The sequence below is a fragment of the Xyrauchen texanus genome, chromosome 17 (assembly GCF_025860055.1).
Source record: "Xyrauchen texanus isolate HMW12.3.18 chromosome 17, RBS_HiC_50CHRs, whole genome shotgun sequence".
NCBI classification, from domain to species: domain Eukaryota; kingdom Metazoa; phylum Chordata; class Actinopteri; order Cypriniformes; family Catostomidae; genus Xyrauchen; species Xyrauchen texanus.
In genome coordinates, this window is record NC_068292.1 from 14,916,852 (window position 1) to 14,941,677 (window position 24,826).

The 24,826-nt window shown below is 36.9% G+C and overlaps 1 protein-coding gene across 1 annotated transcript in view; it reads right to left on the bottom strand.

Moving 5' to 3' along the window:
- The window catches only part of LOC127657524 (anoctamin-10-like), a 48,679-nt gene that overhangs the window by 3,702 nt on the left and 20,151 nt on the right, over positions 1 to 24,826 (bottom strand). Inside the window, exon 13 of the mRNA XM_052146361.1 lies at positions 7,496 to 7,612. Within this exon, the coding sequence (XP_052002321.1) occupies positions 7,496 to 7,612 (117 nt within the window). The remainder of the gene's footprint in view (positions 1 to 7,495; positions 7,613 to 24,826) is intronic.

Here is a 24,826-nt window from a genome sequence, read left to right on the forward strand (position 1 = left end):
ATGATCTTTATTATATTCAATGAATATTTATTAATTAAATCTTTTTTTTTATTTTATTTTGCATTAAAGTAATTGTGTCTAATTGTCAGGAAACTAATGCCACATTTAAAAAAATTATAATAATGTTCCTATATAAGCTGCTTTATGCAAAAAAAAGTTTCTTATGTCGGTCTTTTAATTTTGAAGTGAAAAATCACCTGGACATTTAATTGACAGTAAAAGATAGAGAGGCACTTCCATGTCTTTGGATAAAGTCTGGTTGCCCACTGATGCTAAAAAGTGTTGAGCCTGGTCAGTCCCTGAACGGGAGGCCTCCTAGGGAAAACTAAGGTCGCAGCTGGAAGGTGTTAGTGAGACCAGCAAGGGGTGCTTACTCGGTGGTCTGTGTGGGTCTTAACACCACAGTATAGTGACGGACACTATTGGGGCTTTTCCACTGCATGGTACAACTCGACTCAACTCTGCTCGCTTTTTTGGGATTTTCCACTGTGGATAGTACCTGGTACCTGATATTTTTTAGTACCACCTTGGTCGAGGTTCCAACCGAGCCGAGCCGTTACTAAATGTGACGGCAAAATTCTGCAGATCACTGATTGGTCAGAGAGAATCATCACTACCAGCATCACTGGATTTCCGACACTCTACATCAACCTACCATCTAGACCGGGGGCAATGGGAGTGAGAGTGCCCTGGACTGGCGTTGATCCACGATGGAGGATGTTTTGTTATGTTAACTCTTTACTCCACTTGAAAGCTTCATTTTATTTAGTTGACCAGCTACTGGAAGATTGCTTCTAAAACAACCAGGCCAATTTAACTGTTACACTTGTGTAAAATTTGCAACAATGCAACAACTGCTTTACGCAGCACAATGAGTTATTGTTATTGTTTTGGTCAGTTTGTGTCGTGTTTAAGATGATGTCACGGTAGTAGAGGCGGCACAACTATGATGATCAGCCTATAATCCCACCCACGCTGAGGAGGCACTAAACTGCAATGGAAATGCAAGCTCAGAAAAGTAAAACCATTAGAGTTGAGGCGAGTCGATCCATAACGTGCAGTGGAAAAGTGCCATATGTTTAAAAGAAAATTCATGAGCGAGAGCTCAAGTTTAAACAAAGATTCTTAATATGCCCTATTGTACATGCCTAACTGGAGCAAATATTCAGGATTTCATGGGAGGTCCTAATTATTCTGGGATAATTGACTGGTCATGTCAGTATTGATTATGTGAGGAGGCAGTGGGGGATTTAAAAGCTTAAAAGCTTCTGCAGTGCCAACATACCATCACTCATGTTAAAAAACTGCACTTAAATACAAGTGCAATCTCAGACTCAAAGAATCATTAAGAGGCCGAATAGCTGTGTGGAAACCTCTGCTTCGACAAAATCACAGTGTAAAGATTTGAGGTGGGCAGAATGACCAAAACGTTTATAATAATAGTTTCATTTTTTATTTTTATAAATTGTATATTGCAGCATATAACGGTGTGTATATCACAATATATTTATTTTACTGGAAATGTAATGGGAAAACATGGTTTATATATTAAAAAGCCATGTAGCAATGCAATGTACTTTTAATTAAATACTTAAACAGAAGGTCTTGATCTCATTTGATTATTTATTATTTTTATGTGGAACTTAATGGATTCAAAGCAAAAGAGAAGATTATCTATAATGTGCAACAAAAGTTAAAAACAGTAAAACTAATATTATTATGCGTATAGTTCCAACTCTGAATTCTTATTGGATGAGCCACCTATAGCCACTGTTAAAAAGCTGATATACACACACCTGTTACTGGTCAGTTGAACTCTATTTTAATGTGGAAAGATGCCATGTTGCCAAGTAACCCTAAATGACTTAACTCTGTTTTAATATGTTCTTTGTCTAGACTTGTTTGGGAAACATCCTGCTCAGTATTTTTGTTTTACTGTTTTTTTTACTCTGACATTTAAATATATAACGTGGTATAAAAAGCATGCCCCGCAAAGGCAAAACACAGTAACTACACATTTTGTCAAGATAGATTAATACCACAATCAGGTATATTAGATGATCTGTCCTGTGACAGTTAGGTTTGGCTAAACAATGCTTATATTCTGATTATATGTTTGTATATTTTTATATGGATTATATTTTTTTTAATCCAGATTTGGCTGGACAATCAATAAAGCCATTTTTCACATCATATAATTACTGCATTTTGGCTTTAAAGGGTAGTATAAAATCTCTACTGCTTGACACACGGTCATACATCTCTATTGTCTATTAATTTTTAATAATCTATCAAGGTGCCAAGGGCTTTCGGTCCAGAGTCAAACTCCTAGTTTGTCAGTTCACTTTCTGTTCTAACACAGTTTGCTCTATTGACAGTGTTGACTGCATAACAGCACTAGAGGTTAGTATGGGACATATCACATTCTCATGGCCTTCAGTATGTTGACAGATGGCCTCAGAGGACCAGCGTGTTCCTTTACCTGTGATGTTGGTCAGGCAATGATGCAAAAGCAGACACAATCTGACAAGGTCCATCATGCCACCACAATTCTTGGGTGCATTTTTTTCCCACACATCGAAGGATGTGTGGCTCTTTTTAAAAAAGTCTTTCTAAAAAGTTTCTGTGGGGAAATCACTAAGAATGATTAATCAGTCAAGCAATAAAATTCAGATGCTTATCAGAGCGGTTCTATTTAAGCCCATTTGTTCATTGTCTTAGCGTCCTTGCAATTGCATGGATACAAATTGCACTTAACACCCTCCTCAATCCACAACACTACCATCAAAGCATTCACTCTCTGTTGAATGAGCAAAACAAAACCTGGCACAAAATGCATGTATAATACAGTAAATACAGCCTTCAAAAGAGTGTAACTGATCTGATCAAAAGAGTAGTCATTAATGAAGATTTAACATCTTGCTCAAGCCATCCATTCTGCTAACGGATAAGGCATGGATAGAGATAGTGGTATTGTAGACTCCAACTATTTTTTTTCAGGACAACCGTATATCTCCACTTCACCTTGTCCATCTCCATGGGAACACTTCGATCGAGCTCAACTGTTGACGTAAAGGGAGATAATATAAAGATGTGTATCAACACTGTCGCAGTTCTCGACCTTTTCTGTATGGGAGATATTTTCCATTGATGTTTAGCAGGAAACGCCGACAATGCCAACAGTTCACTAATCGAATCACCTCTGTGAGATAACTAGGGCCATTGTCAGGGGTGGACAACCAGGAACACTGTTCCAGACATGTTAGGAGGGGTGGGACAAATGTCCTCTATGGTATAGTCATACTCATTGGGCCCAGGTGACAGGGGCCCACACAATAAAACGTTTGACCATGGCCCAGTGAATTTAAATGGCGGTCCTGAACCTAACATTTATACTGGACCTAAATAAAATACAGTGGGATCTAAAAGTCTGAGCATATTTCTAATTAAATACAAACATTTTCATTAGAAATTATATGATCAGTATGAGCTGAAAAAAATCATAATAATATGAGTTTTACAATTTCTTAGTATTTGGTATGTCCTTCTTTGCTTAAATTACAGCATGCACTTGAACTGCCATGAACTTTAGCATTAAACTATTATTGCAACTGCCAGTGTTGGCAGTTTGGCCTTTTCTTGGAGTTCACTCCGGATCCCTTCCAAACACTGGCCACTAACAGGGGATTTCCATTGCCACTGCAAGTGGCAGCTATTTTCAGAGTCCCTTTACCCTGGAGCTGAGGGAGCTTTCTCCTTGACAGCTGTCTACAGCCTTTCAAGCTACTAAACACATGGAAATACAGCTAAACGACATCATGTGATGCTAGCTCAACACTAGTGCTCTCAAACTATTGGACCAAGTACCTTCCGAGGTGTGTAGTACTATATCACCAAACATATGGACTCTTTAACTGCAGTCAGCACTTTTGAACAGATCCGAATGAGGCTGTGAAAACCAGAGGTAGCAATAACCAAAAATGTTCCTTTACTAAATTTAGCAAACATTCACAGATAATTAAAAATCCTTTCCATAATTTTGACAGACAAAAAAAAAAAAAAAAAAAAAAAAGGTATCTGGTCTATTCCTTACAATAAAAGGATACTAATAAGGATCAGAAGTGAAGAAAATGGGAAAACATACAATTTTAAAGTGTCTCTGTGAAAATAGTCTGAAAAGATTAGCAATGTGCTCAACTTGACCTTCCATTTCCAATGTGATAAAGAAAACTGGAAGTAATATGAACCATTTGACATCTCTTTCTTAACTAATCAGTCATTCCCTGAATTAAACATACAATGTAGCATACTCGGTTTGAACATTTTATCGTTGAATTTGATGCCAACTCATCACTAGCACTTTCAAAACACTGGACCAAGCACCTTCCTGAGGCCTCGTAGTCCTATAGCAACAACCAATTATGCTTTTTATTTTTTTTACTACAGTTGGCACTTTTGAACTCTAAAAGATCCGTACGAGGCTGCTGAAACGATTTGCTTATGTCCATCATCGTGATGGAGAGACCATGGTGAAGACGCTCTGCCAGCACTGGCGGAGGAATGAGGTAGTGTCTGGTGTAGTTTGAGAGAGAGAGTGAAGTGGAGGGGTAGAAGCCCAAAGACATCATGTCTTCAGTCATTCTGAAACATAATCAATATGTGTTTTACGACCTGCGTCTCTGTTAAATTAAAAGAAATGTTAGATGGAAGAAACTTCGATGGAGTCCCGCCTTCATCACATCTCGTCAGCCAAGTGCTCCATCATCGCGTTCAAAGTGCCGCCTTGATTCCTCTGCCAAAATGGTCTTCCCTCTCCTGTGCTTACTGTGCATTATCACTGTGTGTACAGGTCACTCTCTAACAACACAGTCCTTGTGAAACTAAGGTAATTTTTAAAGCTGATGTGTGCAATTTCTGCAGCACCACATTGAATTAAAAAAATTATGACAAACATTTTCCCAACACTCCGGTCTGCCATTATTGGTAAAAAAAAAAAAAAAAAAGTTACTCCCATCCCAAACTCACAACATTGGGATTGAGATGTCAAATTAAGATGTCAGACTTCTCAAACTAAAGACTAAATTTTGACAGCCTACATGTGCTATGTTTAAGCCACTCATCCACAGTCCACACTAGAACAGCATTTTCTTCTACAGAAAATGCAGTGTTTTTAAAATGCTTTCTGTTACCACATACTTAGGAAAACAAAGATGTTAGGAAACAAAATAAAAATTATAATTAAAACAGATGTGTGTGGATGTGGCCTAAGACATAAGCTGCAGTTTTCCTCAGATTTCAAACCAAAACACACACAAATGCTTCCCTTCATATACAACTAACAATTATTTCAAGATAGGCATCTTTACATAGAAAATGAATGGACAACAATTAATCTCAGATTTTGATTTATTACTGGCTGTGATAAAATGAGCAAAAATGTATGATATTTCCTAGCCATGTGTAGTACAGTGAAGCCGTATGGCAAAAAAAAAAATGACGACATTTTGCTATGATTTGTTTTTCTTCTTTTCAGACAAAATTGATATGGCAATGTTTTATGTAATGGACAAGAAGAGTTCACAGTGCTCATTCTGACTGACAACAGTCAGGATGTGCTATAGGCTTTAGTGACTGAAAATCATGAACAATATTAAAGAATGAATAATAATGTTTCACAGTAATGTTTTGAGTAACTTTACCATGTGAAAGTGTGTAATTGTGTATTTATCCCCTGAAGGTTTGCCGTAGAATGCGTCCATATGCAGCGCTCAGTGAGTAAAGGAATTACGTCCAATAAAAACAGAACGTTGTTCCTCCGCTTTCTGATTTCAATCAATCACATTAGTGAAGAAAAACGTTTGGTGACAGAATCACTTTGGATTACAATCAGCATTTGTGATGATATGCAGCTGAATGCATTGAAAATGATCAGATCAGCTTGACATCTTGTCAGATCTTCATTAAAAGAAGAAGTTCATTGGTCACTTGAAGAGAACTCAGGATCCTTTTATCCGTTACTTGAACCATTAACTCAGCAGGGAGTCCCGACGGTCAAGTGATCAACGACCTCTCTCTGAGAGATGTTAATGCGTGCTCTGTCTCCCTCCAGCCAGTCTGGTGATTATGTAAATGAATACCACAACTTAAAAATCACTGGGAAAATGATATAGTGTGGTGCCGGCTTTAGGAGTTAGAGAAAGAACAATCTTCTTTTTAGTTTTAAATGATTAGTGATTACCAGTTAAAAGGTTCATTAACACTTTTTAATAATCTTCAAGAACATTCATGGCAGTCTCGACATTGATGAACATTCAACAGTCCATCAGCAGTTGTTTTGTTGCTAAATACTAGTGTTGCAATTTGCAAATACGAAACATTAGAGTTTTACTCATAATGTACGCAAATGAACTGCTGACATTATAATCCACCGCATTATGAGTCAAGGGGTCCATATCGTACACACCTTATCTGCTGTTAGTGAAGGGAGTAAACACAAGGCCACATCACAGATAACACTGGATGCCAACAGCACACAACACCTTATTGTCATTCACAATCCAACTGTGCCATATCACTAGAGCCATGGCAACAGGCTCTGCAGGAATAAAGCCATCGAATCCAGTTAAAGTGAGCCAGTGATGTCAGAAAGCATTATACATTTTTCATATAATATTTCATGCATTTTTCTTCTCCAGAAGTGGGACGGTGGTCTGACCACAAATGTTGACTCCTCGTTTTCAGTCTAACTGAAGCTGTGAGGCTTAGTTAGTTAACACCTACCTTTGTATAATAGTAAAAAATGATCCATTATTGGATAAACTGAAGAAAACGTAATTTGGCTAATTTTGGAATAACATACTTCCAAAATACTTGTACTATTTATAGTGCATACATAGTATATTGTCAGTGTTGTGAAAGTTAATAATACAAAATAATAATAAAAAAATCCATTACAAATGACTAAATATGTCTCTAAAATGGTTATATGAATAGCCTTTGCCTTTTAAGGAAAACAAAACATAATTTGTTTGGATCATTAAGTCTGCTTGTCTGCTAAGGGCAGACTGCAGTGTGTATGTTTGTGTATCTTTGAGAATGACCTACCTCTTGTGCTGCTAACAAGGTGATAAACAGCTGTCTAAATAGCTGAAACTCATTAGGAAACAGTACCTGAATACATACTCTGTAAGACAGCAGAGCATCTCAGCATGTCTCTCCAGATCATTTAATAACCAGAAAGTGTGTTAATGCTGCTCTCGGCCTCCCTGAGCTGCCCAGAGATGATGGTTGCTGCATAACTTGTGCTGATGCAGACCAGACCTGCATTTGTTGACTCCGTAATGTCCACAGAGGCATATATGCTGGTCACTGTTTGCACTAAAGTACTTCCTGGAGTGGACTGTCATATGGATGGCCACATTTCCTGTTAGCATGCTCTGTCAAACAGAAATGTGGAAACCTACAGACACATGCACACATGCAGATGTGTACTCACCCTTTTCTTAAGTGCTTCTAGGGACTCAAACTCCAGCTTGGCGAGTTTGATTTGGATACGTTTCGGAACATCTGGAATGACGAATGCCAAGATGAATTTGAGGGCCAGGAGAACATGCTGGAAAAGACAAATAAATACAAATTTACAACACAAATTATGTTCTCTATGACAGTTGTTGTCAACTGGTTGTGCTTCAGGTCACAGATTTTACACTGGACATCAAGTGGCTACCCCAGTACCAAAGTTGTTTATCATGTAACTGTATAAAATAAATCAAACAAAAACGCATTTTACCCTCTGGGGTCTGAGGGTGTTTTGGGCCCTGGAGAAGTTTTGGCATGCCTTGACTTTTGTGCTTTTTTCAGTTGCTTAAAAACACATTAATGGCTAAAGTCTGATAACACTGTATTATTTTTGAGAAAATAAAGTTTATGCATGGTTTTTGAAAAAAGTACAATTTTAAGTAATTGAAATAAAGCCAAATAACACATAATAAATATTTGTCCACAAGACTTTTGAGAATTGGATCTTGTAGCCTAGAGTTTTTGCTACAAAATGATTTGAAAACCATCCTGATCACTAATTCATACAAAGCAATATAGTAATTGAACTTTTGTAAGACACTTTTAGTGTTAGAAAGGTCATATGTGAGGAGCCGTGCACTATCATGAATATTGAGGTAATTCACACCTGAGGACACAAAAGACCCTCCTCTGGGCCTATCAATGAGGAATGTGACAGAAAGAGAATGAATGTGAGGAGACTTAATGATCAAAATCAAGTTTTAAGTTAAAAGTAATCTGACTATACATTTTCTTTACATAAAGACTTTACTTAATTTTAGACCTACACTACCGTATAAAAGAAGTCTTTTCTGCTCACCAAGACTGCATTTATTTGATCCAAAATACAGTAAAAACCGTGATATTGTGAACTATTTTTACAATTTAAAATAACAGTTTTCTATGTGAATATATTGTAAAATGCAATTTGTGATCAAAGCTGAATTTTCAGCATCATTACTGCAGTCTTCAGTGTCACATGATCCTTCAGAAATCATTATAATATGCTGATTTTCTAATATGGGCATATTTAAAGTGCTCATTTAACCTGAACACATATTTACAAGCACAAGCTTTGTTGATGATAATGAGGCAGCATAAACACTAGATAAAATATAATCTAAACATTCATATTATTTTTATATCATATTAAATATCATATTTATATCATATAGCATACAATTTAAATACCTGCATTAGCCGAAACAGCATTTAAATGTAACTAAAACTTGCTTATTAGGTCATATTTCACATTTCAATACTCTGAATCTTGCCTGGCAAGTCTGGAAACAGTCCCACTAGTAAAATATGTACATGTTTATATAAAATAGCATGTCAACTAATGAAAACTAAATGACTTACTCGTCCGAAATTGTATCCTTGGCTGAATCAAGTCTCTCTTCAAAATACAAACATTCATCGGAGTCCCGCTCTTCTTCTGAGGAAAATGTTAACTCTTCCTTACTATCCAGAAGTTTCCTCACTTGTGTATCGTGCTGTCTTTCAAACACGCAGAAAAGTGAATGAACTTTGTTTTTAAGACACAGTCGGGGGCGTTCACCACTTGCATTGATCTTCTCAACACATTACCGTATAAGTGTTCTTCGACCCCAGAGGTTTAAAATGGTTCCCAAGTTCAAAATGTAGAATTTTTATTATTTCACTACACAGAACAAAATATTTTCATAATGTAAACAAGACAGATTAAACATTTTCTGCTGCATATATATTACTTTAAAATCATCATTGTGTGGTTAACACAGATTCTTTTACTGACCTCATGTGAATTCTACTCAGAATGAGGCATAAAGTCATTGATAACACATTTTTAAGGTTTTACATGTAACATCCTCATATTTAAACAGACTTCTAATTGTCTCCCCCATCTGTGTGGCTGGTGTCTAAATGTTCGGAAACAGTATACCATTGCTCGGCTGTTTAGAACTTCTTTTTACCCCAGAACCAATAAATGAAGAAGAACTTCTATGGAAGTATATTGAGGCCTTTAAGGTACTAGCACCATTTAGGAAAAGATAAGGTACTGACATGTAGAGGGTGCAGTAAAGGTAACTGCCCCAGTGACAAGCTGTTGTTCCACTGAAGATACAATTTCTGCACATTTATTCTGAAAGTGTAACATAGCTTTTTCCTTTCTGTCTATGGCCCTATCAGAAGTTGAGAACCACTGCTCTTTGTAATCACAATTAGTTTTTATAATGTGTTTAAGGTTATATTTTGCCAATTTGCACTTGAAATAGTCTTGATTGCCAAGCACATTCTAGATTGCTCAAAGTCATTGGAAAGGCTTTGATCAATTGTGAAAATTCACTCCACCTAACCTCTTTCTCAAACCCACAAACACTCTTACAAACTGAGAAATATAAAACAGAAAGGGAAGATATTTCAGACATATTAAATGTCTGGATGATCTTTATGGCTTTCTGTGTGATCAAAGGCCACATTAGCGAGATGTATGTAGTTGGCAGAGAGCCAGCTGTCATTGCTACTAACTCTAATGTATTAGAATGTCACATAACCACTGCCTCTGAATTGGCTCACTATTCATCACTAAAGAGAACTATCGACAATTTAAGTAAATGTAAAAATGAAGAACTGCAAATCTCACACATTTACCCTTTAAAGATTTGGATGTGCTCACTGATTTCTGATAATTGCCTGGTGGACGGTAATATGGGTGAAAAATCCTAAACTTACATTGAAAGAGGGACTCGAGCCATATTTAGGGAACAGAATATTTCAAAAATCACTTGGGGTTGGATTCTTTAGACTTGAGCCAATAAATAAGCACTTAGCAACCACCCAGAAGAGTCTAGCAACCACCTAACAAGCCCTTATAACACAGTAGAAACCATATAATATAGCAACACACTAAAAACCACTTAGAACACTGTATAACAAATGTCCTGGCAACCACCCCAAACTCACATTAACCAGAATATGTAAAAAACTAGTAGGTTTATACAGTATAATTTTACCCCATATGTCCGGCCTTGGAAATGTCAGCAGAAAAGAAATGTTATTTCAGAGATGACGAAATTTATTACAGTTTGTTATGAAAACGTTCTTAAAATTGTTCTTAAGACTAATGTTCACTGATGTATATCATCTTGCACAATAATAACATGGGCATGTATTAAAAGAATAAATAGTGTCAATTCATGTTGCCGTTCAACATTTTTTAAACATTTATCTGTGGATTGATGAGGAGTAAAGCAGTGCCAGTGACAACATAAACTTGCGAACATGCTATATTAGGATATGGGTCTACAAAGTTAAATATAGTATCAGCATCTCTGTTAGTCAGTTATTGATGTATCCGTGTGGAAAATGGCCAAGCTCTGCTTTGGATGCAGTAGTTTAGCTCAGATAATAATAACAATGAACAATTGTCAGTGTTAACGCTTCTGAATGTCAGTGAGAAAGGCAGAGGAGAGACATTAGCCAAAGCTGTAACTGATGTAGACAAAGGCCCCCTGGGACTCATGAGAGCAGATTTATGTGAAAACCAAATCACAATCTGCTCCTCTACAGGGAATCACACTGGAGTTATTCCTTTAAGAGTTTCAATGACATTATAAATAATGTCGGTTGTAGTGAAAGGCTGGATCTCTTGATCTCTTGACATTGGTTGGAAACGACTACAGCAAAAGCCAAATTGTCCGTTTCAAAAACGTTCCCCTTTTATCCATTTAAAAGCACAAACTGTCACATAATGCATTATCTGAACGTCAATCACCAGAATTTGAATTGCATGCCAATATTCAGTACTCTGAATCACAACATCCATGATATATGAGAATTACGGCTACTCCAGATGTTTTGCTATTAAACAAGAGGGTTGGGGGTCAAATCACGTTTCACTTATTTTACCTACAATACTGAATTGATATTCTAATGTCAATAATCAATACATTATCAATACATGCCAATAATCAATACAGTATCATTGTTCACATGTATATTTTTGGGGCAAAATACATTGATCACCACTAAGAGCAAGAGTACATTAAGTCAATGAACACTAAATTATATACAGTATATATATATATATATATATATATATATATATATATATATATATATATATATATATATATATATATATATATATTATTAGAATGTCCTTAACTGATCCTCATACAGCTACGCTGCAGAGATGTATTTATGCATTGATAAGCATGCTGGATCCAATGTATGCTAATCCTGCACATTGTTTTTTACTGATACACTTCTTTGGCTTCACAATGACATTAAGGTAAGAAGATCAGCACTTGTTGCATGATCAAGATACCAAAGTCCAATGATGACGAACAAGAATCAAGTCAGTAAAGGTGGCAAATAGTGCCCGACTGATTTATCGGTTGGCCGATATTAGCCTTTCACAGATATATCGGTATCGGAATACACGTTTACCAATATGCGCAGATATGAAAACTTTTTCAGAACATATAAATGTAGAAAACAATGCTTGAATGCTAGTTTGTCCAGCACAGCACGCTCCAACTCCATTGTTTACAGAGCTGAGCTGACCGTGGCTCTGCAGACAGGGCTTAAGCCCCAGAGTTAAGCGATGCAGAGTTAAGCGGTGTCTTCTCAGTAAGTTGCTAAATAGTTTGTGAAATACATACTGGATAGTTAATAAACAATGACCCCATCATTTTCCCTTTTCAATATAACCAATATAAATGTTAAACTTGTCCCTGACATTCATGTTGATCCCATCTGTTTGCTGTTCGCCAGCTATAGTTTGTCTGTACAGTCAGTAATGTAGCAGATTGAAAGGTAAACATCAGTGCATATTTTTGCAGTTCAGCAGACAATTGTGCGGTGGTGGATTGTGTCTGCTGAGTGTTGATTTCAAACTACTTAGTTACCTAGTTGATGAGACATAATGCTGGAAAGTAAAATAAACAACATCTTTTACTCTCCGTGGCAACTAGCTAACCACGTCGCTACTTTCATTGCTTGTCAGCTGAGTGGAAGTTAATGTGTAAACACGTATTCACCAAACTGTTTTGTTCAGGATTCACAGTTTGGTACCCCCTTCAACCAAACAAATCAGTCATTGCATTTATAAAATTAAATTTTTAAAAGTCTGGTTTTAAAAGTCTGGTGAAATTGTATAGCAGAATACGGTGTAATACCGCTGCCGCTGTTTATCTCTCGACTCGGCAGGTGTAAATGCTTCTTGTTTTACAACCTACCCCTAATTGGCAGTATTAAAAAAAAAAAAAGTCATCATTTGACCATTACCAAACAGTACTACTGATGTTTATTTAGCTATTTATTGAACTTATTCTTTATTTAAATGGTCAGCATCTAACTGATACTGAACATATTGTACTGATGATTATTTAGCTATAATTTTAATTTATTCTTTATTTCAATGGTAAGCAACTGACTGATACTGAACCTAAAGCACTGATGTTTATTAGCTATTTATTGTATTTTTATTTATTCTTTATTTTCTCAGTGTTTTGTTGACAATGTATAATAATATCAAATATTCTTTTCTAAAAATCTTTAAGAAAGCAGCATTGAGTACCTTTGCTTAGTCATATCGGTGCACAATCCACATAGAAAAGGTCCGTTTTAATTCCAGATCAAAAATGAACTATATTGGCCTCCATATCGGTAATAAGTAACCCCCCCCTCTTAAAGGTATCGGTATCGGTCTCAAAAATCCCATATTGGTCAGGCTCTAATTGCAATATATCACAGTTTTAAAATCACAACACAATGAATATAAAAAATTGCAATATGATTGTATCGTGACTCATATGTCGATACGTTATTGTATCACCAAGTCTCTGCTGATTCCCACCTCTATAAACAACCCATTCACTTCAATTACATCCAGATTTGCCAGTCTGAATGTATCCTCCCTACAGCGAATACCACACCGCTGGCCCATGCCTGAAAAACACATCTATATTTGATCAATTCTCGTAGTCTGACGCCTCCTCCGTTTCTCTGACAGAATGTGTACCGCGCACGTGTAACGCGAATAGAATGAGTTGCACATTTCTTGCAACGCTGTGTTGATTTTGTGTAACTGCTATACAGACAATAATCCAAAATGTACACTGGTTGTCAAACTTCTGTTTATCGTGTCAACCTGAATGCCTGTGTGTATTTATGAAATACACAAGCATTCCCAGCTGGTGAGAGATAGCATGACTAAACAAATCATACTTTATAAAGTGCAGGGCCACACAGGCTAAATGAACTCAACAAACCCTGCTAGTCAAAAGTACAGTCATTACTCACATCCAGAAATGTCTCTCTATGATCTAAGGATACATTGCAGGGCATCAGGTTCAGTTTTACCAACTGTAGCAAAAGAGAAAACCCAAACAAAGTGAACACAAAGACTCATCATAAACATGTAGGAAAATCTTAAGGAATCTTGGCACAGACCTCAACAGTTTTAAACTACAAAACTCTTGAATATCAGGTTCATTTATCTTCACTTTAGTGCAGCAAACACGTAATGCATTTACACAATAACACGGACTCAAAATAAATGATCAAAAGTATAGAGATATTAGTTCTGTTCCAAAACATATTAAGCTGCTTCACTGCCAACATAGGCAGCAACCTTCTAAAGCTCTCTTCTTCACTTCGTAAATGAAATAAAACCTAAACAAAGGGATTGTTTTGAAAAGCAGTAATACAAGACTTATTTTTAAAACAAGCTTTGCTTCTCTTGTGAGGCACACAACTGACATTTACAAATATATATTTAAAATAATATTTATTTTCAGTATTGAATTAAATGTATGTATTTCAACTTGTCTAACATCTTGGATGAACATACTGGACATACTGTATGTGATGTGACATTGCCTAAGATTTTGGCCCAAAAATAATTATACCTTGTATAATTTTGGGTGCGTATCTATGATACTTTAAATCTCCCACTAGTTCTTGGAACAGAACTGTGTTTACATGAAAATGAACAGCAAATTTCTATCAGCAAGTCTGGTGTTTTGTTTTACACTCATTATTGCATTGAGATTACAGACTGGAATGACTGGATGACTGAAAGACTGGAATGATTCATCTGTGACTTATCACAACAGTACATCAGTAACAACAGACAAGCTTTCAAAGCACTCTCTCCTGCAGGGTGCTGCCTAAAACAAGCTGAGAACATGTGCAGAAGTGTGACTCAAAGTGATGTTGCATTTGAGCATGAACTGTGCAAGATGCAAGACTCTCTTCAGTGTTATTGGTGCTTGAGGGAGCGAAGTGTGATGTGGAGACTGAATATCACTGTTCTGATATAATGGGAGAACAAAGCACACTATTTGTGGTCACATTTCTCTGATGTACATCGAAAGGTAGTCACACCACAAATAAAAATAAATACAGAATTGATCAAATAGGTAAGTAAATACACTAAAAGAATACTGATACTCTGAGAATAGATCAAAAAATACTATTACTAAAGAGGTTATACATTCATAAATCACCCCAAGACTTATTATGATTACAGTGGAACAGAATACATTAGAATAGTATAGAAAATAGAATAGAACTTCACAGCAGAATAGAACAATACTAAAGAAAACAAAGATATAGAGCCAAAAAAAAAAAAAAACAATAACAGAAAAAACAACAGAACATAAAGGGGGTCGCACACCGAACGCGCATCGCCGCGCCGCGCCATGTCTTTAAAATTCTAACACATTATTCTCTATGAGTGTACACACACCGGCGGCGCCATTCGGCGTCTGTCCGCGGCGCCCAGCTACGGCTCAGGACCTTGTTCAAAACCCTGCCGCGCCACAGAGCGCCATTTACATAGTTGTATATTGAATTTACATTTATTTGTCTCAAATCGTCTTTAATGTACATACTGACTTCACCCTGTGCTGCAATATACATTTAGTTTAACATTCCTATTTTAACAGCTTAAATAAAGTCATATTGGAAAAAATATATAACAAACATAGCCCTTTTAAATCTTTCATTTTCCCCTGTTGTGCCATTTTTCAATACTCTACCATACTAACCATGCTCATACTTTTCACTCGGGTTAAACGCTAGCTAAATAAATACTATTGTAAATAATACTATTATGTAACATAGTTGCCAAGACAACGGATAACATTACAACAAAATAACAGACTTAACAACGTGATAGACACTTTTACTTGATTAACGTTCCAACATCAGCTATTATTCAATTAACATAAAAAATAAATAATACATCAAGTTAAAACTCACCCATCCTGCAGCTCTTCTAGACTTCTACCAGGAGTTGATTCAAAATTGAACTCGCGCGAATAGAATGTGCGCGTCCGGAGTGCGATACCTGCGAGTTGTTCTAGACGTGGCGCGGCGCGGCGCTGCACTGCGCGTTCGGTGTGCGACCCCCTTAAGACTAAAAACTGGAACAGAAAAGAACACAACAACTGAATAAAATTTATAGAATACCATAAAAAATAAAAAAAAGAATTGAAAAGACAACAACAGAGTAGAAAAGAATGAAAAGAACAAGTACAGAAAAAAACAACAACAGAATACAATAGAACAGAATAGAATCCAACAAAAAGAATAGAAAAACAAAACAACAGAACTGAACACAAGAATAGACCACAAAGACAGAATATAACACAAATGGAAAAAAACAATATAATAAAAAAAAAAAACAGAAAAGGAACACAATGTCAATGTCAATGTCAATTTTATTTATATAGCACCATTAATCCCAACCGAGGTTGTCCAATGTGCTGCACATACTATAGTAGACATAAGACAATACAATACAATAAAACAATAATAAAAATAAAAACTGTAATAAAAAACAGTTTAAAAAACGTACAATACACTTTCTCATTGAATATAAGCCAGTTCAAAAAGATGCGTTTTTAGCTTAGATTTAAAAACAAACAACGATTATGCAGAGCGAATACACAAGGGTAGTGCATTCCACAGTCTGGGTGCAGCTACTGAAAAAGCCCGTTCACCCCTGCACCTCAGCTTCGACTTTGGAACACACAACAATCTCTGGTTAGCAGACCGGAGAGACAGAACTGGACGATATTCAGTTAGTAATTCCGAGAGGTAAGAAGGGGCCAGACCGTTTAATGATTTAAACACCAAAAGAAGAATTTTAAAATTCACTCGGTAACGCACGGGCAACCAGTGAAGAGAACGCAAAACAGGCGTAATGTGGTCTCGTTTTTTAGTCCTGGTTAAAAGTCTTGCACAGACCACAACTACAGAATAGAACAGAATAGAAAAACAGAATAGAATTGGTCATTGACAGAATACAGAAGGTAAAACAACAATATAATCAACAAAACAGAATAGAGTATAATAGAATAGAATAATGAAAAACAACAACAGAAAAAAACAACAGAATAGAATAAAACAGAACACCATAACAACAGATTGGAATATAATAAAATACAAAAAATTATAGAAAAACAGAATAAAATAAAAACAACAGAACAACAGAACACAATACAATAGAAAAAAACTATGACGAAAAACAACAGAACATAAGACCGGACCAGAACACAACTGAATAGAATACAGAAACAGATCGACAAAAAAAAAAATAAATAAATAAAATAAAGCAGAAAAAAGCAACAACACAGTAGAATATAACAGAACAGGACACAACAACAGAATACAAACAGAATAGAAGACAACAGAATAAAAAAACAACAACAGAATAGAATAGAATACAACAAAAAAGAATAGAAAAAAAGAGAGTAGAATATAATAGAACAACAGAGCAACAGAATTGAAATATAGAATAGACCACAAAGACAGAATAGAACACAATGGAAAAAAACAGAACAGAAAAGACTGGAACAGAATAGAACGCAACAATAGAATAAAATAAATAGAATACAGAATAGAATCTGTCAGTGCATTGACAGAATACAGAAGGAAAAAAAAACAAAAAAAAACAGAATATGGTGTTGTTTGTTCAAGATCGCGTCAAGTATGGATGCTGATTTTCAAGCTCCAATAATTGCTATTCTCCCTTCCCTGTCCCATTTGGCAAATCGAACCACTCTTCCATTCTGCTTTTGCCCGCTTACAGGAAGAAACTGAAAAAGGAAGAACCCGCCCTCAGAACGGTCCAGTGCTGGTCGGACCAATCAGATTCTATGCTACAAGACTGTTTTAATCACACGGACTGGGAGATGTTTCGGTATGCCTCTGATGACGACGTCGAGGTCTACACTGATAGCGTAACGTGTTTCATCAGGAAGTACATAGCTGACGTAGTACCGACCAAAACTATACGGATCTACCCGAACCAAAAAACTTGGATTAATAGCGATGTTCGTGTGACACTTAATGTGCAGACCTCCGCTTTTAATTCTGGGAATGCGGAGGAGCGTAAACAAGCCAGTTATACCCTCCACAAAACTATCAGAGTACCCAAACGCCAGTACAGGGACAAGATTAAAGGCCAGTACACACATGACTGTGTGGCAACACATAGATCCAATGCCATCATTAAGATTGCTGATGATATGACTGTAGTAGATCTGATCACTGAAAATTATGAAACAGCCTACAGAGAGGAGGTGCACACTCTGACACACTGGTGTCAGGAGCACAGCCTCTCCTTCAACGTCAGTAAACCAAGGAGCTTGTGGTGGACTTAGGGAGAAAAGACAAGAGAACACAGCCCCATCACCATGAATTGAGCACCGGTGAATAGGGTCAGCAGCTCGGTGTCCACATCACAGAGGAACTGACATGGTCCGTCCACACCAAGGCTGTTGTGAAGACTTTTTCCTGAGACGGCTGAGGAAATTTGGAATAAACCACCACATCCTTACACTGTTCTACACCAGCACTTCTACAGTCCGAGCATCCTGACTGGCTGCATCACTGCCTGATACGGCAACAGCACTGCCCTCAACTGCAAAGCCCTGCAAAGGGTGCTGTGAACTGCCAGACACATCATTAGAACACAACAACCGATCAACAGAGTCGAACAGCACAATAGAATATTATAGAACAGAATAGAACAAAATAGAAGAATAAATAGAATAGAATAATAGAGCAACATATTAGTACAACGGAATTGAACAGACTGGAAAAAAAACAGTAACAGAAAAATACACAATAGAATAGAATGCAACAACAGAATAGCACAGAACAGAATAGAGTAGAACAGAACAGCACAACAGATTATATAGAATACGGCAACAGAACAGAACATTATATTACAAAACTAATGTAGCAGGTTTCATTGTGAGAGAGAGGAGAGCATATAGTCCATGATTTGCTCAGTCTGTTGATGACTGATCTTATGTGTGACCGGTGAACTGGAGGAAAATGCATGTCAGGGAGGTGTCAAGAGTGTTTCCAGGCCTGCTGTCATCCTCTTTCAGATGTAAGTGGAACCGAGAGAGAGAGCGAGAGAGTTGGGTGGACAGACACATCTGATCTTGCAACATGTCAGACATGGTTAGAGTCTCACGCATGAGCACAGAGTATTCAGTTAAGCAGTTCTGTTAGAGCCGGTTAACATGAACACTCACAAATATACTCCTCTCATTCACACACTCATTGTGACCAATTGCTAATTTGGTTACTGACATCTAGACAGCTGCAGTCAAATCAGATTATATGAAAACCATATTTCTCCTTTACAATATCCGGTACAAAAGCCTTGCTGCAGATATTCCCAAATGATGAGACTGTAAGTAACAGTGTCTTTAGGCAGCTGATGTTTATATTTAACAAGGTCCTTGACAATTACAATCTGATTTTAATGCTTCGAGTGGCAAAATTCAGCATGGATTGTTGTGAACCTGTCACCACGTAATTCAGGCATTTCAAATAGATTGTTTTTGAAGGACAGGGCAGTTAAAAAAACAATAAGGAATTGGCAGAAAACCTGCAGCTCAAAAGTAAGTCCATCTGTATCTCATTATGTCAGTTCACATGCAAAGACATTTTGAAGCTAGCTTACACAACACAACTTCAAGGCTGATTTGTGTAGTTTTGGGTTTGAGTCCACCTTAGTCAAGTCCGAATCTTAAACAATCGAGTCCGAGTTGAGTCCGAGTCCAAAAGGGGCTGAGTCTTCCTCAAGACCGAGTCCATAACAGGCCAAGTCGAGTCTGAATGAATCTGAATTCAAATTGTAACCGTAAATTCAACACCAATATTTTAAGCTTATTTTAAACTTCACAACTAAAAAAATTTAATTTCATATATACATTTTATGATACATATCCTGCTGAACAGACTTCAAAGTGGTTTCAGAATGAAAGCATATGCTTTAGGTGTATGAAGACAAAACTGTCCTTCAACACACTTTTTATTGTGATTTCAGTTATTTATTGGTTTTTCCCATCCACTCAAACAAAGATTAAAGAAAGTGAAAGCTGCATTACCACCAGAGTTATTTTTGTTTCAAATTTTAATTTAGTTTTTATTTCTACTTAATTTTCAATTTGTCAATTCAATTTAATTAAATGTAAAATTATCCCATCTAAAGAAATAATAGTCCACAGTATACTGAAATTTATTTCTCAATCTTTTTCTATCTGCCGACTGATTTGGGAAAATACAGTACATAAAAATGAGTCAACACACGGTAGTAATTAGCACTCGCTGAGAAGTTACGTCTCAGGATTTGATTGCAAATGCTACATCCAAAAACACTGGAAAAGCCCACTGATAATATTAGGGCCATGTCATCACGGACATCATTTTCAGCTGCCGCAGAATTAAAATAATTGATATTTGTTTGAGCAGAAGCCATATTGGTCTGCAATCAGTCTGAAATGTTTAAATACCAACCAAAGAAAATTTAATTGAGCTTTTCTTTAACCATAAAAACATGGAGAATAATAATTTTAACAGAATTGTCCTTCAAAATGTCAGAGATGTAGGCTAAAAAAAACTCATCGAATAATACGTTTAGTTTGTAATATGTGTGTGTGTGTGTGTGTGTGTGTGTTTGCTTAAACACAGTGAAACTACTCTGGCTATGTCAACGACTTCAGGGGTTAATACAGCGGCATGCAGACAGAGACGTGTTCATTCATTTTTGTGTTGTTATTTTTTTTGTTTTTTCATTACATCACAAACGTCATGGACTCGACAAAACATCCTGAGTCCCAAAGGCTAGAGTCCGAGACAAGTCCTAGTAAAAAAGTCCAAGTCCATTAAAATTTTACTCAAGACTCGAAAACCCCAACTCTAGATTTGAGCCCCAATTTTCAGTCAGGGCGATTTGGTGCTAGTCAGCTTCAGTCTGCAGATTTGGAAAAGGTCAGCATCAGAGAAAATTGCATAGTTTATGATGGGTACCGACTCTGGTTTCTTACCCTTTGACTATGATTCCATCTATTTGGAGGATATCAAACATGCTTGATATTTCTGAGTCAAATATCCACAACTACAGAGTAAATCTTGCAGTTTATAATGATACACGACCAAAATCTGAAGTCATATGTGGGCAGCCAATGGAAATAGAGCATCCACGGCTTCGAAGCTGAACAAGCTCAAATTGGAATTGAACTTTTACCGTCATTCACCTTGTATTGTGGTTTCTAGAGGCCATACTGGTCCCGTCATCCCACCCAAGACCGTATCAAATGTGTTTGGCCTGTGTCTTGTCACAACACTGTATAATTCTATTTAAATACTTAAATACAACGCAGAAATATTTCAGCACATTTAACACCTAGATAAACTGTATTGCGAGTGGTTCGTGAATTAGAACCAGGCTTTTGTGCTGAAATACTGTTCGCAAAAGTGGGACAGCTGTTTAGTGAATATAGTAAGCAATTAAACCAATAGACAAATCTCTCTCTCTCTCTCTCTCTCTCTCTCTTTCTCAGAGGTCACATTCAGCCTCCCTGCCATTAAGCTTTTCAGTTCTTCCTCATCCTCAGTCGTCTCCTGTCACCGTGGCTACACTGTTGCCTAGTTACTGCTACTGATGCATGTCATCGTGTAATTACCTGAGTTTCGAATGGCCCAAAAATAGGCAGCATTCATTGCTCTGAGAAATACCAGCAATGACACACACACACTTGCACGATCACAAACCTCTTCGATTCATTGCACTGTGATCCCATGACAGTGCACACAAAGGCAAAGTATAGCAGAGCGACGGGACATTTGCATTACCCATCATCCAAAAATGACCTTTAAGGTCACAGAGATTATTTCTGTATTCATTTTTTAGATCATTTACTTGCTTATGCAACAAAAACAAATAAATTATATTTATTTATTTATCTCTAACTAAAGGGACAGTACACCCAAAACTTGTGTTAAGTTGAGCACAAAAGGAGGCAGAATGTTAGGGACTGGTAGCCTCAGTCACAACACTTTCATGGTAAGTGAAAATTAAAAACAAATGGGTTTGGAACAACACGAGTGTGTGTAACTGATGATAACGTTGTATAATAGTATTCAGTTTCATGCAGTAATGGAATATCATAGAGACTTGAGGATAGCTCTTTAGACCAGAAAGCCACAACCTAGTAACAACAAAGAACACACTGACAGCCACCTAACAACGTCCTGTCAACCACCCAAATCACCCTAGCATCACCTTCAGAAAATGTAAAAACCACAACTGACATTTTGTTATCAGACATTATAGACATCCCGACATATGCTACAATAATATACAGTAAGCAATCGTTTGTCCTGTCTTCCTCTGTTGTTATATACCACATTGTCATGGATCAGACTCTGTAATATTGTATTACTGATTCTGGAAGCGATCCACATGGCACACAGCAGTCTGCAACCCAACATGCTGATTCAATGCCAATCCCTGCTCACTCCACTTAATGAACTAACAGTCAACATAAAATATAAAGACAGCCTTGACAAGCACACTGGATGACAGACAGAGAATGTGAGCTGCTACTTTAAGTGTGAGCTACACATTGTGTTTATGTAAACTATGTAACTGTTAAAAGCTTAAAGTGACAATACATCTTTTCTGATAGAATCTCTGTCATTCACTCGCCCTCATGTGTTTCTAACCCATATGATGTTCTTTCTTCCATGGAACTCAATAGATAGTCTGAGTCACTATTGACTTAATTCAGCTCTTTTTTTTCTCTCCATACAGTACAATGAAAGTGAGGCTAATATTTTGCCTAGCATTTCCTTGTGTGTTCCATGGAAGAAAGACATTTTTATGGGTTTCAAACAACATAAGGGTGAGAAAATGATCTCAAAATTAGATAAATAAAGCGTGTAGGTTAATACATGACCTTTATAGTCATTGAACAAGTACAATGCTGTTGTGTGTAATTTCTGCACCACTAGTGGCTTCAAATGTAATTCCAAAAATATTAGTTGTTTCCAAACAAGTTTCCTAGCACCACTGCCATTTTTCTGGCAAGTTTTAAATCTGCCCTGCCCCAAATTCACGCCATTGGTTGACCAGAAGTGAACATTTCAGACCGCTCAACTCAACCCATGAAAAGTCAACATACAAATGGCTTACTTATAGTTGACTGCACATTAACTGTGTAGAGGAGAAACTATTTTAATATATATATACACATATACAAACAAGCTGGATACAAACCAGCAACCGAAGTACAGGCAATGCAATATCTATCAGCCAAGCTTTTGAAGGTAAAAAAACATTATGATCTTGACAGGAAATAAATGAACACATCAGAGATACAGCATTGCTTTCCTCTGATCACAAGCAAAGCTGATCTGTAGCACTGAGCTGACCTGCTGTACAGCCAACACCACTGTGCTCCAGCGTACCCTTATACCAGCCCTAAACAAATCAATTCACACCAACCAGCAGGAGCATCCAAACTCAATCAGATCAATATGAATTAGGACTGAATTCACATAGAGTTGACAACACTACTGTTTGTAATTTGGTTGCTTGTGATTTGACATGCATTCTCTCTGACTTCAGTCAACTTAATTGATGAATGTGACAGCACAATGATTCCACAGGAAAAGGAAGCTTACTGTATGTGTTTTGATGCATTCCAGTCAGGCCTGGTTCTACGGGGGTGCTTGAAGGTGCCAAACACCCTCAAATGAACCTTAGAGCACCCTCAATTGCAGACCAGAGGAAACTAATGCCCGTGTGTTGATTTATCATGAATGTCTCCTCGTAGAAAAAAAAACGTAGCACACAGTGTAAAATTATGCTCAAAGAAATTATCACTGCATTGAAGTATGGTAAAATAAACAGTATACATTAATACATTTATTCAGCCTTTATTCAGTTTTACTAGCACATGATAGAAAAGTTGCAGCAAAACAGAATCCCAGAATGGTCCCATCAGTATGCACTTTGCACAGAATCTATTCTTCTTTGAGTTTTAAATGACATTTTAGATTCAGGCGATACAGTGATTTTAGATCTTGTAGATCTCACTTCAGCGTTTGATACTGTTGATCAGGCTATACTGCTCTCCAGACTTGTGTGTGGGATTAAAAGTGAATGTTCTTAAATGGTTTAAATCCAATTTAGCTGATGGAACATTCTCTGTCAAACTGGGCAAATTTACCTCTTCGGTGACCCACCTCACCTGTGGTGTGCCACATGAATCTATTCTTGCACCAGCACTTTTCTCTCTGGGTTCCATTATCAGAAAGCATGGTATCGCCTACCACTTCTACACTGATGACACTCAAATCTACTTACCGGTTAAACGAATTGATCATAATGCAATTCAGTCTCTTCTAGCTTGCCTGAAGGAAATAACAGCTTGGCTAACAAAAACTTTTTATTTTTAAATAAAGATAAGACGGAGGTGTCTTTGGTCCAATAGATCATTTTGATGTCAGTAATGCTAATTGCGGAAATCTCGATGCTTTCCCCTCTCCTCAACTACGGAACCAGTGTGTCCAGTTTGATAGCCAGCTGAAATTTGACAAACATATTAGTGCTGTCATAGGTTCCAGTTGCTTTCAGCAAAGTTAAACTCTCTAAAGTTAAACCCTTTTTGTCAGAGAAAATGATAGAGATAGCACTTTCATAATTTCTCGTCTGGATTACTTTAATTCTCTCTATTGCGGAATTTCCAAATATCTGCTCGACTTCAGTTATTTCAAAATGCAGCATGGAGGTCAGAAGTATGATCATGTTAGCCCCATTTTAAAATCACTTCACTGGCTGCCGGTTCAAGCTAGAATTTATTCCAAAATTCTATTGTTTGTGCATAAATCATTACACAACCAAGCTCCCAGTTACTACATCCTTACAATCCACCTAGAAGTCTGAGATCCGGTGATCAAT